The 17,427-nt window shown below is 41.4% G+C and overlaps 1 protein-coding gene across 2 annotated transcripts in view; it reads right to left on the reverse strand.

Annotated features, from left to right (window-relative positions):
- Positions 1-2,376: 2,376 nt before the first annotated feature.
- Positions 2,377-17,427, reverse strand: part of STAC (SH3 and cysteine rich domain) — a 106,359-nt gene continuing 91,308 nt past the window's right edge. For both annotated transcript variants that reach the window (XM_077809249.1, XM_077809248.1), the window contains 4 exons: positions 15,578-15,666; positions 11,657-11,708; positions 11,422-11,559; positions 2,377-2,475 (listed from right to left, as the gene is read on the reverse strand). In XM_077809249.1, coding sequence (XP_077665375.1) covers positions 2,377-2,475; positions 11,422-11,559; positions 11,657-11,708; positions 15,578-15,666 — 378 coding nt within the window. The remainder of the gene's footprint in view (positions 2,476-11,421; positions 11,560-11,656; positions 11,709-15,577; positions 15,667-17,427) is intronic.

A 17,427-nucleotide genomic window follows, 5' to 3' on the forward strand; every position in this document is an offset into this window, starting at 1 on the left:
AAAAGAAATCAAACTGACACTGATTCAAGGCCATTGTGAATTGTAGTTAATGTTCATATTCTTTGAATAGTATGATGCATGTTTTAGAGAGAAACTGAAATAATAAGAGTGACAGTATGATGCAATCATGTAAACAAGAGCATATATGTATAGATTAAAACAGATTTCCCTAGTCTTATGCATAACAGGCTGGACCAAAGGAAGCAATAATTTGAGTTGTAACAGGCATTTGAGATTTTTTTAAAATTGGTGAATATCAAATAAAATCCTATTATAAAACAGGATGGATTAATAACATTTCTGCTGCTTTTCCTCTTGGTCTCTAAGCCATAACCGCATCTTCACTCCCCCACAGGAGTTTTCTCAACACCTTGGAAAATAAGCGGAGTTAAAGTAGTTCTTTGTTTACATGGAAAAAGGCCATTTATATATCTTTGATCTCCTCACTGAACACTATCTGAAATGACATGGGATTTGTTTACATTACATTAGCTCTGAAGAAAAACGGTTCAGCAGCAAACACTACCACAATAATGAGAGCCAGACGAGCACGACAATGTCTGGCTCTGATCTTGCACACTGGGTGGACCTCTGAGGCTGACTGGAACCACGTTATCCTCCGGAAGGCTCTGCATGGACAGTTCATATAGGCCACTCTAGCTGCAGGACCAGGGCTTATGGATACAGATTCACAGTTCTCCAGTGTGTGATTGCAGGATTGTGTGGTTCAGCCCATTTTAGAGAGTGTGGCCACATGCGAAGTTCAGATGCAGATCTGAAACTTCTCCTTTGTGTGGGAATATGTGGATTTAGGCTTTTGATTTGGGTCTACCTCTAGTAGTAATCATAGGTGCTAAGTGGAACTAGGGGTGCTGCCGTAGCCCCTGGCTTGAAGTGGATTCCATTATATCCAGGGTTTACAGTTTGGTTCAATGGGTCTCAGCACCCCCACTATAAAAATTGTTCCAGCACCCCTGGTAGTAATATAGAGTAGGGTTCTGTCACAGGCTGGACAACAAAGGCAAGAACTTAAGTGGAAAATATTATGAGCCCAATAGACCAAGGCCCTGATGCTGCAATCTGATCTGCACTGGCAGATGTGCACTGGCACAGAGACCATTGCAGGAGTTCATATGTACAGAACAGATTACAAGACTGGGGCCTACATGACACAATCAGTAGGCCAAACATTGTCCTGACAGACACCTCTTGCAACCTTACTGGCATCAGCAGGGTTTGCATGTGTGTGAAGGCAGAATTTAGCTTAGTCTGATTCCTAAAAGCTCCCGTCTAGTCAATGAAGCAAGAGACTTCATGTTAATATAATTAAATGATACCTTAGTTTATTTCTCTCTCTCTCACTGATCCTGGAATGGGAGGATTCCTGGCTTCACCATCAATTACTTACTAGCTTTTTCACTCTAGAAGGGGCTTGGTTGGCCATCTACTACTTATAAACAGGCTCAATATATAAAATCTCTTCAAATTTAATACTCCAGAAAAATAGAAAACTTTTCAAGCATGGGGCTCTCACTCAGCTCTGTATTTCTGACACTTTCTCTGCCACCAGATAAAGGAACAGGGATCACTGAGGAATACTTCTAGCCTGGCCTTCTGAACAGGAGGGACTTTAAGTTTGTCAGCTACCAGAGCAGCTGTTACATCCAACATGTGCCAAGAGTTTTGTTTGTATACAAAGAAAGCAAAGGACGTAGAAGTTGGCCGCTCTTTTGTACAGTCCGAGCATAGAGAGAGAGAAAGTCGTTGGCGTCTAGACAATGGTGCATTAATGTCTCAGACTGACGTTTACACAGTGCCTCCAAACTGCTTTGTTATGAGACTTGACATCAGGATTAAACACTATGCTGTTTGGCTAATACTGTGGACAAAACTCTAGAATCATAGTCACACTTTACTACAAGATCAGACTGTACTACAAGGACAGTTTGACCCTCCACCCACCCCCCCGAAATCACACTTGAAACAAAAACGCACTCCAACAGTTTTTTTTGAAGACAGATGAGCAGGTATGAGGTTAGTCTTTCAGAACAGCTGTCTGTCTTGTCTCCATCAGGATAATTAATAGCCATCTTGCACTGGAAATGAGCTAGTCCAGCCATTTCTTACCTTATTCCTTTTACTTTCCTTGGCCCCTTTTCCCCCTGGAGGTTTCCTGATATATTCTTTTAATCAACCCTTTTATCTTTTTTATTTCTTGTTGCTGTAACAGTCTAAGTGTCCTTTTTTGTTGCTGCGGTCGTCTCACTAGTCCCTGATCATCTGCAAGACGGCCCAGCGGGGTTGACACAGTGTGAGATGAGGCAGACAGGCATTGCCAGCAAAGCTTTCCTACTGCAGTGAAGTGCAGTGCTGAAATCAGATGATTTCTAAGACGTCTAGGGGGACAAAGCCTTTCTTCTTCCCACAGTAAACTTTGATAAAGCCATTGTGTTCCTTTTCAGAAGTCACGCAGATCTGAAGTTAAAGAGGGGGAGAAATATTCAGATAAACAGCCACTTTATTCCACGAGTGAGTACTTACTGTGTGGGGGAGACCTTGTGCTTATAAAGCCTGTATATAGAGCTGTCCCCTTTATATTTGAACTCCAAATGGAAGAAACTCCACCTCCACATATAAAGTGATGAAGGGTTTCCTTTTGAAGTGCCAATATACACCTGCAGTTTTCTCTGACATGGGGGGAAGTGTCTTCAATCAAGGATTTTGAAGCAGGAACGATCACTGTGTGTGTGATTGTATAGCGTCTATGACAGTGGGAGCCAGTCATGAGGGAAGCATCTGGACTCTCCTACAATAGTAAGGTTAAATAATATATTCTCTGAAGTGACTAGTGATTTTAGGTAGCGTAGTTTTAGAGGGCCCAGCTTGAGACACCTTTAAGAGGCCTGCCTTTTACACATTACTGAGAAGCTGTCTTCTAAAACTCAGGCCCTATAAAGTTTATCAACTGGGCAAGCAACAAACAAACAAAGCACCCCAAATCTCTTTCAGAAATGTAAGCCAACGGTGAACAATGTGGCACTAAGGATCTGAATACTTCCAGCAAACAAGCTATTGAAATCAAACAGCATTCTAAAGTTGGGCATAAAACAGATGCATCCACAGCAGTGATGTGGGGCACTGAACAGTATCTCTCACGGACTCTTGCATCCTTGATGCCGTGCCAGGTGAACAATCACTTCATGGTGTTGTCTCTGTACAGGGGAGAATATGCTGCCAGTATGTGCAATATTTAGTTACTCAGAGGACCTGCAACTGACACATGGCCCTAAAATATATCTAACTGCATAATTTTCAGCTGGATGATGATTTATATTTATTACAGTAGTACCTAAATGCCTCATCTTAGATTAAGGCCCAATTCTGGTAGGTATTCTACATACGTATAGGCTCAGATCCTCGAAGATATTTAGATGCCTAACTTCTAATGAGCATAATTCTTTGTGGGTCAAAGAAAATCACTTATTCACATACTCAAAAAATTCTCATTTCATCCCCCTCTGCAATAACTGAACAAGGGCAAGGTGGGCTTTCAAAAGGTTTTTGATCTTGCTGCTGATTCCCTTCAGAGCTCCCACTGCTGTCAATGGTAACACCCTCTATGAAACTGTGGGTTTCAGAGTAGCAGCCGTGTTAGTCTGTATTTGCATCACGAAAGCTTCTGCTCAAATAAATTTGTTAATCTCTAAGGTGCCACAAGTCTTCCTTTTCTTTTTATGAAACTGAGGCAGATTTAGCGCCTAATTAGGTGGGAGGATATAGTTTCATAGAGATAAAGGGAGCATTAGATCACTTACTCTGGCCTCTTGTATATAACAGGCCATTAAATTTCATCCAGTTACCCCTGTGTTGAACCCAGTAACTCGGATTAGACTAAAGCATTTTAGTCCTCAGACTAAAATGTTTTGTGCCCTACTGAGATTTCACCAGCACCCCAAGCCCCCTGCAGGGGCAGAGAAATGATTAGGTAGGATAGACCCAAATGATCCTAGCAGGTGAACCACACTCCATGCCACAGAGAAAGGCGAGAAAAATCTAAGGTCCCTGAAAATCTGACTTGGGGGAAAAAAAGTTCTTTCCAACCCCAGATCTGGTGATCAGTTGGACCCTCAGCCCATGAACAAGATATTCCAGCCAGGCCTCTAAGAAAGAGCCTCTATCACCTCAGAACACCAGTACCCCCTGTCCAGTGGCCTGTCTTCAGCTGTGGTCAATCCCTGATGCTTCAGAGGAAGGCAATAAAGCAAAGACAGAATACGTCTGGCCAATTGTGCATTGGGGAAAAATATTCCTTTCTAATCCCTGTAAGGGACTGTCTGTCCAAATTACATGTCTCTTGCAAGCTTGTGATACTCTAGGTCTTAGCTGTGGGAGCCTCCAGCTGGCACTCTGCTGCCCATTTCCAGTGAATAGGATGTATTGGGGCAGAAATGGGCACACTGTGCCCTGGCAATCCCTTGCCAGACATCAGGTCTAAGGAGGCTGTAGCAGCTGCCAGAACTTAAATCAGGAGCTACAAGTTGTGCAGGGGGCCAGATCAAGCCCTAGCATCCTCAGGGACTGTGGGAATGCAAAGGTGGCTTTAAGCTGTTTTTTTCCTTCCTTTACCTCTCAGGGGGTCCTGCATGGACCAGAGCTTGGCCAGCTTCAAGCTTTGGCTGCAAGCTGTAATCCTTGGACCCGATTCTTATCTTGCTCAGGGGTAAATCAGGAGTAACTCTGTTAAAGCACTGTAAAAGGCATCTAAATTAATGGAGACTGAAGCCCCTTATTGCTAACAACTGTCACATTCGATTGGGACCCTGCACAGTGCTTCAGCTGTTACGTGGAACGAGTGCAGCTGATAAACGCAAAACAATATTGTGGCTGGGGGATGGAGGGGGGGGGCGGGGGAAGAGAGTGAGAGACTGTTGGGCACTTACAGCTTGCTGTATCAAATTGAAATCTTCTTAAAATGGCACCTGCTCATGCTGCCAAAACCAGGGAGCAGCTGGGAAGCAACTCCCCAAGAAATTAACAATACAGCCACTGAAAACCTGCCGCGGGTTCATGAGGTTAGAAAGGGTGTAAGTGCCCATTTCTCAGGCTATGTCTAAGATAGCGGGTGGTCCAAGGAGAGAACTGGAGGCAGAAAACACGATCTAATATTAGAAAGTCACGTCCCAATTCTTTGTTTCCGTTCTATTTAAAAAAAAATTTGCTGGGATCCTGACTGTTCCCTGAACTTGGCAGCATATTCTGACCCTGAAGAATTCTTGTCCATCACTTTCCTCTTAACAGATGGGCAAGATGAATGATTTGGAAACTATCTTTTAAACTGCACTGTTTATTAATAGACTCCAAATCACATGAGTCCTAGACTTTGCATTTTGCCAAGTGGAAAGCCCCAAGTGGAAAATGCCCTTTGTCCAGCAGCAACTCTGAGCTTTTGCTGATTTTCACTGCTGTCTCTTATTTTCACCCCAGAATGTTCCCCTGGCTTCTGCACGTCTTAAAATACCATTTCTCATTGCCATGCCACGCCTTGGTTTCCATTGAATTGTAATTTGGATACAAACTCACTACAGTTTCTTGCGGGAATTTAGAACTTTGGAAAGGTATCTGATTGACAGTCCTGGAGGCTGATGCCCTCGATTTATCTGTAAAACCGGTGCGGCCGTGTCCGCGTCCCTACGTTTTCTTGCCAATGCACTTCAATCCTGGCCTGAAATCACCAACTCTGTGGACTGAAGGAGGGTAGTTCAATCGCCCCATTCATTCTTTTTGCTTCTTGATTGAAACTGCCTGCCAGGATGCCTTTTGGGGTGATGTATTTTGTGCCCACTAGCTCCCTAGCATTTGGACTGCTAGCACCCGCTCGTTTCACACAGGTTACCAAAGAATGTTCAGATGGTAATGACTACCCATGGGGCTAGACTTAATCATTAACAGACTAATGCAAGGCTACAGAGTCTATTCTCAATCCTCTGTGTTAGCCAGTCCCTTTAATACAACAGGGACACAGATTTCAAGTTGTCAAGACATTGATAACTTCAGTTCCAGGAATGGCCTGGAGGAAGATCTGCCCTCCACCCATCTGAGGGAAGTTAGTTTGGCCTAAATTTTCAAATATAATTTAGTGTTTTTTTGGGGGGAATCTTAATTTTAGGTTCCTGAGATACCTTAAAAGGGGCCTGGTTTTCAGACAGTGCTGAGCAACTATCAAGTGAAAATCAGGCCCCTTTACAATATTTCAGGATGGGAACTCAAAAACTGTACTACCCAAAATTACTAGTTAATTTGGAAAATGTAGGCTTCTGTGTTTTGGAGCTAGGCTGGGAGCATGCTCCATGGGTTTCAGTGTGCTTAGGGACAGCAAAGCCTAAAGCTGGATTAGTACAAGGCCCTGAGATTCTGTCCAGTTATTGGACTTTGGTGCTATAACAGCATGTCAGTACAATATTGCTATGTAGCAGTGTCAGGTTATAAGCACAGACTCTAGTTCTCTCGTTGTAGCAATGGCTCTTTCCTGGGAGGTTCTTTATGTAACAGAAACAATTTACAGGGCCATGTTTTGATAAATGCATCGATCCTTCTGCTTGGTTTTTCTCTCTCTAAGTACTCCTCTGTGATTTGCTGCACTGTACACTATGGAAAATTACAACTCTCCTTTTTGAAGGCATCTGCTTATCCAAGAAGCAAAGGACTGGATGAAAGGCATGACTGTTAGCCTTGGGTGTGAATTTCTTTGCCGCTTTGGACCTTTTGGATTACAGTAGTTCAACTTTTTCTGAAGCACAGGGGACCAGATCCTCAGCTCATATAAAATGGTGTAGCTCTATAGACTTCAATGGTGCTACTCCAATTTACAGGAGCTGCCCATCTGGCTTCAAGGCTTTTTCCCCCAGTGTTCATTTCCTTTGTTTTAAATAAGAAATTAGGGAGAATAATAAACAGAGATTCAAAACAATAGATTATTCTGAGTCCTTTAAAGGCCATTATGGTCAAAATGTAAATGTTATTGTTAATGTTATTTTTCAAACATAGATTGCATAGGGATATATATTTAGATATGTTTCAAGATGCAGATTTCTTTTTTTGAGCAGAGGTTCACTTAAGACCTGCTAAGGTATAAGGGGAAGGCTGTAGAATGTGTGTTATTGAACTGATATGCTGGGTCAGACATTTCAGGCTAGAGAAAGATTTTCACATCCAGCTGAGGACACAGTCTCACATGGGAAAGTTTACACAACTAGTGTCGTGCAAGAGTTTTGTTTCAAAATCAGAAAAGCTGCAAAAGTTGTCTAGCTTTGGTTTCAAACACAAAAATAAGAGCCTGCTCTTACTCTCCTGAAATCAACAGCAAAACTCACGTTTTATTCTAGAAGGTAATATCTTTTATTGGACCAGCTTCTCTCACCCACAGAAGTTAGTCCAATAAAAGATGGTATCTCACTCACCTTGTCTCTCTAATAGCCTGGGCTACAACACTGCATGCACATTTTTTTTTTCTAGGAGGCGCAAAATTGAGCCCTATAGAGAAATTTTTCTTCTGAACCAGTTTCAACCCACACAAGCCTGTCACTGTACCCTAGCATGAAAAATGTTGATGTCTTTGAAGAATGCTTTTTTCCCAGGCTGAGTTTCATCTTTCATAATGAATTTTTCAAGAGCTCTTATGTTAAGTGGAACCCTTACATAATGCAAGAGACGGAGGAGCAAAATGTGCTGTTTCCCTTCTCCCGCTTCGCGTCAGTCTACACAGCCCACAGAAGCAGGCCTCCCAGCCCAAATCTACAGACTCTGGCTAGAGTGGCTTGTCCTAGATTCTAAAAAATAGTGATGTAGACAGTGCTTTGAAGTTGTGGCTTGGGCTGGGGCTCAGGCTCTAGCATCCACCCCACTCCCTAGGTTTCCGAGCTAAACTCCAGCTCAAGCCGCAATGTCAACATGCTGTCTATACAGTGCTAGCATGAGCCCTGAGTCTGTTGATCTAAGCTCAGAGGCCTGCTTCTGCGGGCTGTGGAGACATACTCTTAGCATCAGCTTTACCACAAAAGTTTGGATGAACCTGGAACTCAAGGTGTTTGAAACCATGCAAAGCAAAGACACAGGCAGACATGCCGAGGGTGCCTATGATACTGAAAACCTCTTCGCCTGTATTTGAAAATAGCCTGTATTTTTGCCTGTCTATTATCATGAATTTTTGCTCCCGATTTGATATAATATGTGAATACAAAAATTTCCTCATTTTCTGCACCGAGCACTTTATGGTTTGTATATTCTCTTCCTGATGTGCATACATAACTCCCTGCCATGTTAATGGATGTTATGTCCAAGCATCAACAGGAGCATCCTGCAGTATGAAAGCCCTTGGTGACAAGCACTGTATTCGAAAATGAGAAGCTCACATTAAACTCAATGGGCCAGGTCTCTGTTTTTTGTTTTTTTTTTTTTTTAAAGTTCAATGACTCAGACTTGTGCCAGTTAAGTACAGCCTTGTGTGGGGGTCAGACCACCTCAGGGATAGTCCCAGGATGGTCAGAGGGATTCCTGGAGGAATTGTGACAGAATGACCCTTGTGGAAGTTGTGCAAAGTGGCCTGGATATTCCTTGCACCTCCCCTTCTGCATCTCCTTGAAGTGGCTGATCATAATTTGACCCCCTACATTTATTGCTTCGTTAGATTTTGTTCACAGTCTCTACACCTTTCCCCCAGATCCCTCTGCATTTACTTGCTCACTCTGCCTGAGCTCTGTGCTATTTTCTGTTGAACATGTTTTCTCCCTCTTCACTCCCTTTCCCCCAGCTTCTCCTAAGCAGACAGAGAACCCCATAGCATTCAGGTTGAACTTCAGTGTTTGCATGGGTTTGGAATTAAGCAAGACGAGTTTGCTTGTCCTTACTAAAACGGAACGAAGGGGTTGACAGACAGGATGAATTAGTCCACCTCTATTCACCTCATATATTGAATTGAAACAATGAACTGCTCCTGATGATAGCTCCCATACACTCCTATTGTGAAAGAAGGACAATAGGATGGTTTCATGTTTAGAGACAAGTGCCAGACTTTATATCGGACCTTTTAGAAATAATAGTTTGATGGGAAATGATACAATAAAATTGATCCATAGCATTTACAATGGTAGTCATGTTAACAGACAGGATATCATGTGTTTAACATTATAATCTGATTTAATCGCACAAATCATCTGTCAATCTACCTTCATGTTGACACATCAAATTCCCCAGGGTAGATTCCCCACTCCCTTCCCCCTTACCTAGTAATTTACACCAGTGCAAAGTGGTATAAACCCCTCCTATCCTGACTGGATCATGTTTTTCTATCCTTTTGTGCAGATGAAAATAACCACACAAGGTGCAGGGCAGTGGAAAATCAGGATCACAGCGAAGATATTTGCATTAATTTACTGTGATGGTAAAATACTTCATGCAGCTCATCTCACTTTAACAGCTTCAGCGTTGCCTAATGTACTTGCTGCAGGAGGCAGTCCAATGTCTTATTTACAGGGATGATGTTGCCACAAAATGTTAGCATTTAGACATTCTTCTACATCAAAGGGGTGAAATATCCTAACCCACCATCAAACTGAAGTGCTAACAAATGTCACAAGCAAATGCTACATTAAAGAAACATTAGGGGCCAAATTTTACGCTGACCTAGACCCTCCTCCCCCATTCAACCGCATTAAGGTCAGTGGCATTGCAGAGTGCAAGTCAGCACAGAATTTGGCCCCTAGGGATATGAGATGTGATGCAAATCTCCAAAGGAAAGAAAAAGCCCCATGAAGAGGGGAAAATAATTATCTTTAACAGGATACACTGAGAAAGATTTCAAGCTGATGTCCATTCGCATCAGAGAACCTTGACTATATTTTCTCCCTTAGTTGTTTGTTGCCTTAGTTATGTTACTGTGTTTGTCACAGTGCTGATGTTCTTTTAATGTAGAATGGGCCAGATTCTGCTTTCATTTACACCAGTGCAATCCCATAGAAGCCCTCCATTGACTTCAACTAGATCCATTCAGTGTTCAGGAAAAGTAGTTATAAAACCAAATTTGAAATAAGAACACACCAAAGGCATATCCCCAGATGGAAGATATGCCCATCATTTTGTGTGCACATTTAAAAACAACATTAAAGAGGAAGATTTGATCAAAGACCTTCAGAGTGAATAGCTTGTGAGAGTCCAAACTGATGTACAGTAAACATTTGAAACAGGGGTGTTTTTAATTTTTTTTAAAAAAATCAGTGTGTAGCAATGAGGGGGAAAGAGAGGCACAAGGAGTTATGGAATGAGAAGGCATTTAAAATGATAATTAAAAGATCTCTAAGGATGTTGTTATCTTAACTCTGCTCCCTTTGAAGTCAAGCCTTTGGGAATTGGCATCCGTGGGAGCAAGGTCAGGCCCAATGCAAAGCAGTTTTGAAAATCCCATCCTGAATTATTTGGAAGCCTCTAGTTGTTCACATATTGCCCCATGTATCAGCATTCCCGTCACTATTACCCTCAGCCTCCCCTTCCTTCCTTTTGTCTGTTAAACACATTTGTTGAGTCTTGTCTTAAATTAAGCCCCAGTTCTGCAACAAACTTTTATATATGTGCTTAACTTTATGCATTGTTTGTTGACCCATCTGAAGTCACTAGGACAATTCACAGTCTGTAAAATTAACCATGTCCATAAATCTTTGTGGGATTGAGGATTTAGACCATAAACTCTTTGAGGCACAGTCTGTCCTCTCAGTGTTTGTTACAGTTGGTCAGAATTTTCTGAAAACATTTTTTCAGCGGAAAAATGTTGATCTGTCAAAACTGAAACTGTTTGTGGGAAAGGGTTGGTTTTCATAAATCTCCTGATTATTATTATTTTTTTAAGTTTATAAATGGTTGAAACATCTTGTTTTGAAATTGTCAACACAAAGAGTTTCATTTTCTGGTTCATAATTACTGTTTTGACATTTTTGAGTTAATTTATATTAAATAAAGGATTAAAAAGGCCAATATAAATGAAATGTATCAAAATTATTGAAAGGAAACATTTAGATCAGCCTGATCTGACTTTTGTTTCCAGACATGTTCATGCAAATTATTGACATTTTGATTTTTCAGCCTGAGTTGGCATCTGAAGAAATTTTAAAATCTTGAAAGCTATCAGGGGATGAAAAAAAACAGTTTCATACACAGCTCTAGTGTACATACCATGCGGCCATGATCCTGACTGTGCACTAGGTATTACCACAATACAAATAATATTTACTGAAAAAAATACTATGTGCTGTGAAAAAGTCTCCTCATGATTTCTTTGCACACCGAAAACTTCTAATGAAGTCAAGCAGATTACTGGGTACACAAGGAATGCAGAACTATGCCCTTAATGTACAGTAAATGGTATACTTCACTTACTTGGTTCTCTTTCAGAGTAATCTGTCCTTGCTCCTTGCATCCAATAAATGTTCTGACACACTTGAAAATCTTTTCCTCTTGTTGCACTCTCTGAACAAAATTAGCGGGGAAAAATCCTATTCTGTCCTCAATTCTCCCCTATGGAGCAAGCACATTGACAGAAGAATGACCTTCATACTTATCATAAATACCATTCATTTATTTTGTTAAAGGATATAGAGTATTTGGCTTGTACCTTCCACCAGTCTTCATTAGAATCTTCCAGCAGTGTGATCATATCACCTGGTCTATAATTAGAAAAGACAGATGTCGGGAATTTCGATTAAGATGTGTCTTAATTGCACAAGCACATCAACATTCATAGTGAAATTCTCCTAGAAGTGTAACCCAGCCTTGATCATTATATCTGATTAATCACTACATGTGGATCTATGAAGCAATGAGAACTTCCTAAGTCAGATATGAGCACAGAAGCAAAATTTCCGTCTTCCAGGCGAGAGAGGGTCAAACTCTGCTCTCAGTTATACAAGTGCACAGCTCAGTGACGCTAACGTGGTTGTACCATTGTAACTGGGTGCAAAATTTGTCCCATTGAATTCTCCTGTGTATTTTGATGCCAAGGCAGCGCTATCAGGTCCCGAATGGCTCTGCTGATACTCCCACAAGCTGTAACATTTTTTACCTGCAGCTGAGTGGAGACACAATGAAGTCAGTGGCGCTGTGCTGATAAATATCAGCTGAGCATTTGGCCCTGTGTTTTTTGCACTGGCTCACATTAGAGGTAGTCTGGCAGGGTACAATACCAGGATGAACACCCTGAGGTATTTTGTCTCAAGCATAATCTCTGGCCCAGCAACCTGATGGATGGCAAGGGAGAGTGCGTGTAACATCATTCTATAGAGTGGGGCAGTCTTCTCCTTCCTGTAGCCATGGACTGGTGAGGGTTGCATTAGGTGGAAGTTGGGGGGCAAATGGCCATGACCCCCATTTTCCCCCAGCTCCTCTGGTGTAATTTGCACCCACAGGGCTAAAAGGGAGGAGTTCCTGTGCTCTCTAGAGTGGAAGGACTATTATTGTGCCTGGCTAATGCAGGCACTTGGCAGAGAGAAGGCTCCTGCAGCCCTCCCCCAACTTCATCCATTCTAGGGCCAGACACAATATGGCCCTGAGGTTTGATCCACACAGTCTGAGCCTTATTCCCATTCAGTTTAGCTACTGACTTCAACAGGAGCAGTAAATGGCTGTGAAAGTGGTGGGTGATATATTAAACCAAATTTCACCCTACCTCAGCAATTATAACCCGACATCCCAGTTTAGAATACACAATCTCCACCGCTCCTTTTTATAGAAAGATCTTTGTAGTAAAATGAAAAATCCTGTGTGATGTACTTTGCTTCCAATTTAGTCTGAAACTGCTTAGAAATACCTATTTGTACCAGGGATCACCATGTTACATGAAGGCATTAAATATTGTTGGGACACAGAATCTTATCAGCCAGGTTCTCATGCTGTTACTGCTAAAGGAAGGCAGCAAGAAACCAGTTTTATTTAACTGACAAATATAATTAATCAGCAGGGATGTAATTCTACACAAATATCTTTTTGATTCAAATGGGACATATTTACCTTTATAATGCATGGAGTCATGCTGTAATTGCTGAGTATCATAAGCCAGCTGACTATTTCCAGCCTCGGGCTGGGAGAATAATTTGGCCAGAAATATTAGCCTACTCCAACTTGTCATATTTGAGTCTGCTGGGCTCATCCCTAACATTGCAGCGTTAGTTCAGCAGATATCTGAAGACCCACTTTGATGCTGCATCAAGTTGTTACACAAACATGACACACTGTGCTGTTGGACGCAAGTTCTGCCTACTTCCCAATGTGACCAGCTCCAAGAGCTCTGTTCTGCTGGGTGTGAGCCTTTCCTTGGGGTTATGGGGGTTTTGCTGAAATTAATGGGCAATAGCCGAACCCTAATTTCTCCAGCTTTCCCCACATCCTATCTTGAACTCATTGTACAAGAGTGATGACATCACAGAACCATAAAGCTTCCAGTCTTTTTGGAACATGTCAGGAACTGTTTGGACAGTGCGTGCTAGAGACGGCACATCAGACCTGGGTTTGATTCCAAGCTACGCCACTTAAAAGCTAGACCAACTCCCATTAAAGTCAAGGGACCGAGTCTTTAATTTCTCTGTCTCTGTTTTCCCCTTTATCAAATGGGGATAATAATGCTTGCCAACATTTTTAAAGTGCTTTGGGCAAGCTTTTAAAAAGGTATTTAGGCAATCCACAGGTGCCTAGTGGAATTTTCAAAACCATCTACGTGTCTTACTCCCATTGGTTTAAATGAAAATCTAACCTGTAGTGAGCAATGTGAATCCAGCCCAGGTCAGTAGCAACCAAACAGCATTGTTATCTGGTGGCTATTTGATGCTCTTCGTTGTGGTGGCTTTTGGCCACACAACAAAACCTACCACCATAACAAGTGTCACTAATCAAAAACTTAGCTGGCATCTCAACAGAGAAGGCAAGTCAATCCAAAGCAGTCCTTGTTTATCAACCATCAGGACAGACTGCAAGGCACATTTTTATACCTTGTTATAAGGGTGTGGGAGGACTCTGGCGGGGATGGTAAGCTCTTACGTCCGTGGTTCAACTTCTGGGTTATTAGACATGGTTGGGGAGGGTGGTTACATTACATTTTTAAATGGTGGTCCTTTGTAATTGAATGAGTGAGTGCGTAAACCAAAATAAACCAATAATGCAAAATGAAAGTCCAACATGCAGAGCATTTAGACATAGCAGCTCTGGATTCCTAGCAAGTGTCATCCTGCATGTGGCTATTTTCTATCCAGTTATCACACCTGAAACAAAGCAATCATGGAAAAATGCCAACCATGCAAAATGATAGCTCTGTCTTGAGCAAGGAGAGGGCACAGACTTTTCTTGAGTGACTTTGTAAGTATATTTTATTGGAGTCAGCATCCAACTGGTTTGATCTTGGGTAAAGCATGAAGAGAGCGGATATGTTTTGTGAACAGTGCCCAAAGCAGACAGCACTCCTAGAGCCTATTAAAGTCTCTGCAACAATCTACTCACTGTGGGCCTGCATCAAAGCCCACGGTAGTAAATGGAAAGATTTCCTTTGACTTCAGTGGGGCTTTGGAACAGGCCCTGTGAGACTGGACAAATCAGCACTAGTGCAGGGTTGCATGAAAAAGTGCTAAAGAAAATATATTTGAACCAGAAGATTTTGCAATTCAGACCAACCTTCCATATAATGTAAAAGAAAACACACTAGCAGCCATTCACCATCTTGAGATCCTTCTCATTCCCCTTTTCTGAGACAAAGTCTCTGGGGGTGCGGGCAGTGGGAAGTTAGGGAGGGAGCAATCAGTTAAATAACACTGGTAGAAGTTCCAACATTGTTACTAGAGCTGGTTAGAAAATGGGGATACTTTTTCCTGTGGAAATTTTTTTTGTCAAAATCCCCTAAATTTAAAACCGGATACTTTTTCAGTTTTTTGGTTGCTGAAAATTGAAAATCTTTTGGCCAAAACAAAAGAAAGTTTGTCATTTTCTGATTTAAAAAAAAAAAAATCTAAAATGTCAAGGAAAGCAGACACTTTCTGCAAAAATATTTATTTAGTTGACAATCCAATTTTCTGTTAAAATTTTTTCAACCATCCCAAAAGAGATTTCAGCACTTAGGAACCTAAGTCTCATTAGAATCATAGAATATCAGGGTTGGGAGGGCCTTCAGGATGTCATCTTGTCCAACCCCCTGCTCAAAGCAGGACCAATCCCCAACTAAATCATCCCAGCCCGGGCTTTGTCAAGCTTGAAAGTCATTGAATGGGAGCATAATTTTCAAAAGCGCCAAAGTCACTGGACTTTGGCACCAAAATGACTTGAAAGTTTTACCCATTATTTTCTTTGTAAAAAGCTTCTCCCCAGCTCTGCATCATTTTCATAAGTAGAAAGAGGGAAAAGATACATAATTAAATAGCTGTGAGACCATTATATATATAAATAATATAATGCAAATAGCATAGCAAAAATTAGAATTAAAAGTACAACACTGATTTAAATCTGCACCATTCTCAGTTTCCCTGGGTCAAATCAATAAGTAAATATGACAGCACTTTACCTCATCTCCAAGTCTTCGTTCTCTTGTGGTACAAATTTGTACAAGGCAACGTAGGCGTGCATTTGTGATGTGTCTTTATAAACAGGCGCCTTTAAGGGGGAAAAAAAAAAAAAAACATAAGAAAACCTGTAAGTTGCTGGCTGCCTGAATTGCCGTGTCCTGGACACAGATGGGTCTGAGATGCAATATTTGGCTCCAGATCTGAACTTTTTTAAAATCTGGGGCCTTTCAATCCAGGATTTTCATTCATCCCATTAAAGACATAGGGACAAGAGTCACAGCTGGCTCTAAATCAAAGAAACGTTTACATTATAGGAGGGTATTAGGGGATAAACATGACTTCTGAAGTTTGCAACAATTAGACCCTCTAGAACCACAGGTTCAAGTTCTTGCAGAGCTGACTCAGCTTTTCATCCTCCAGAAACAGATAAAGAGTGCTTTGTGCAGTTTACTATTTGTGCATATTTTCAGTGAGATCTTAAAAAAACCCATGCTCTCCGCTGTATGTTAAGGGCTGCATGCTATGTGCCTGGCAGATTTTTACTGTCATATAGAATCATAAAAATATAGGGCTAGAAGGGACCTCAAGAAGTCATCAAGTCCAGCCCTCTGCGCTGAGGCAGGACCAAGTAAACCTCGACCCATCCCTGACAGGTGTTTGTCCAACCAGTTCTCAAAAACTCCAATGTTGGGGATTCCACAACCCCCCTTGAAAGAACAGGAAGCTTTTCCAAATAGTTAACCTAAAGCTCCCATGCTGCAGATTAAGCCAATTACTTCCTTCAATAAACGGGGAAAACAATTGATCAGAGTCCTCTTTATAACAGCCCTTAACATATTTGAAGACTACTATTGGGACTCCCACCAGTTTTGTTTTTCTTTTCTCAAGACTAAACAGTTTTTTAACCTTTCCTCATAGGTCAGGTTTTCTGTACTTTTATGATTTTTGTTGCTCTCCTTATCCACATCTTTGTTGTGCCCAGAACTGGACACAGTACTCAGCTCTGGCCTCACCAGGGCTGAGTAAAGCAGGACAATTACCTCCTGAGTCTTACATACAACACTCCTGTTCTTACACCCTGAAAATATTAGCCTGTTTTGCAACTGTAGCACATTGTTGACTCATATTCAAGTTGTGATCCACTGTAACAATCAGATCCTTTACTCTAGTACTACCACTTAGCCAGCTATTTTCCATTTTGTAGTCGTGGATTTGATTTTTCCTTCCTAAATGAAGTACTGTGCACTTATCTTTACTGAACTTTATCTTGTTGAACTCAGACCAATTCTACATTTTGTCAAGGTCCTTTTGAATTTTAATCTTGCCCTCCAAAGTGCTTGCAACCCCTCCCAGCTTGGTGTCATCTACAAATTTTATAAGCAAATTATCTACTCCATTATGCAAGTTATTAATGAAATCACTAGATACACCCTCCCACTATGACAGTGAACCATTAATAGCTACTATTTGAATACTGTTTTCCAACCAGTTGTGCACCCACCTTGTTGTAAATTCATCTAGACCACATTTCCCTAGTTTGCTTATGAGAATGTCATGTGGGACTGTATCAAAATCAAGATATATCACATCTATTGCTTTCTTTCTATCCATTAGGACTGTCATCCTGTCAAAGAAGGAAGTTAGGTTGGTTTGGCATGATTTGTTCTTGACAAATCCATGCTAGTTGCTCCTTATAACTCTATTATCCTCTAAGTGTTTACAAATTGCTTATTTAATAATTTGTTCCAGTATCTTTCCAGGTATTGAAGTTAGACTGACAGGTCTATAATTCCTGGGGTCCTCTTTGTTCCCGTGTTTAAAGATAGGTACTATATTTGCCATTCTCCAG

The sequence above is a fragment of the Eretmochelys imbricata genome, chromosome 2 (genome assembly GCF_965152235.1).
Source record: "Eretmochelys imbricata isolate rEreImb1 chromosome 2, rEreImb1.hap1, whole genome shotgun sequence".
Lineage (NCBI taxonomy): Eukaryota > Metazoa > Chordata > Testudines > Cheloniidae > Eretmochelys > Eretmochelys imbricata.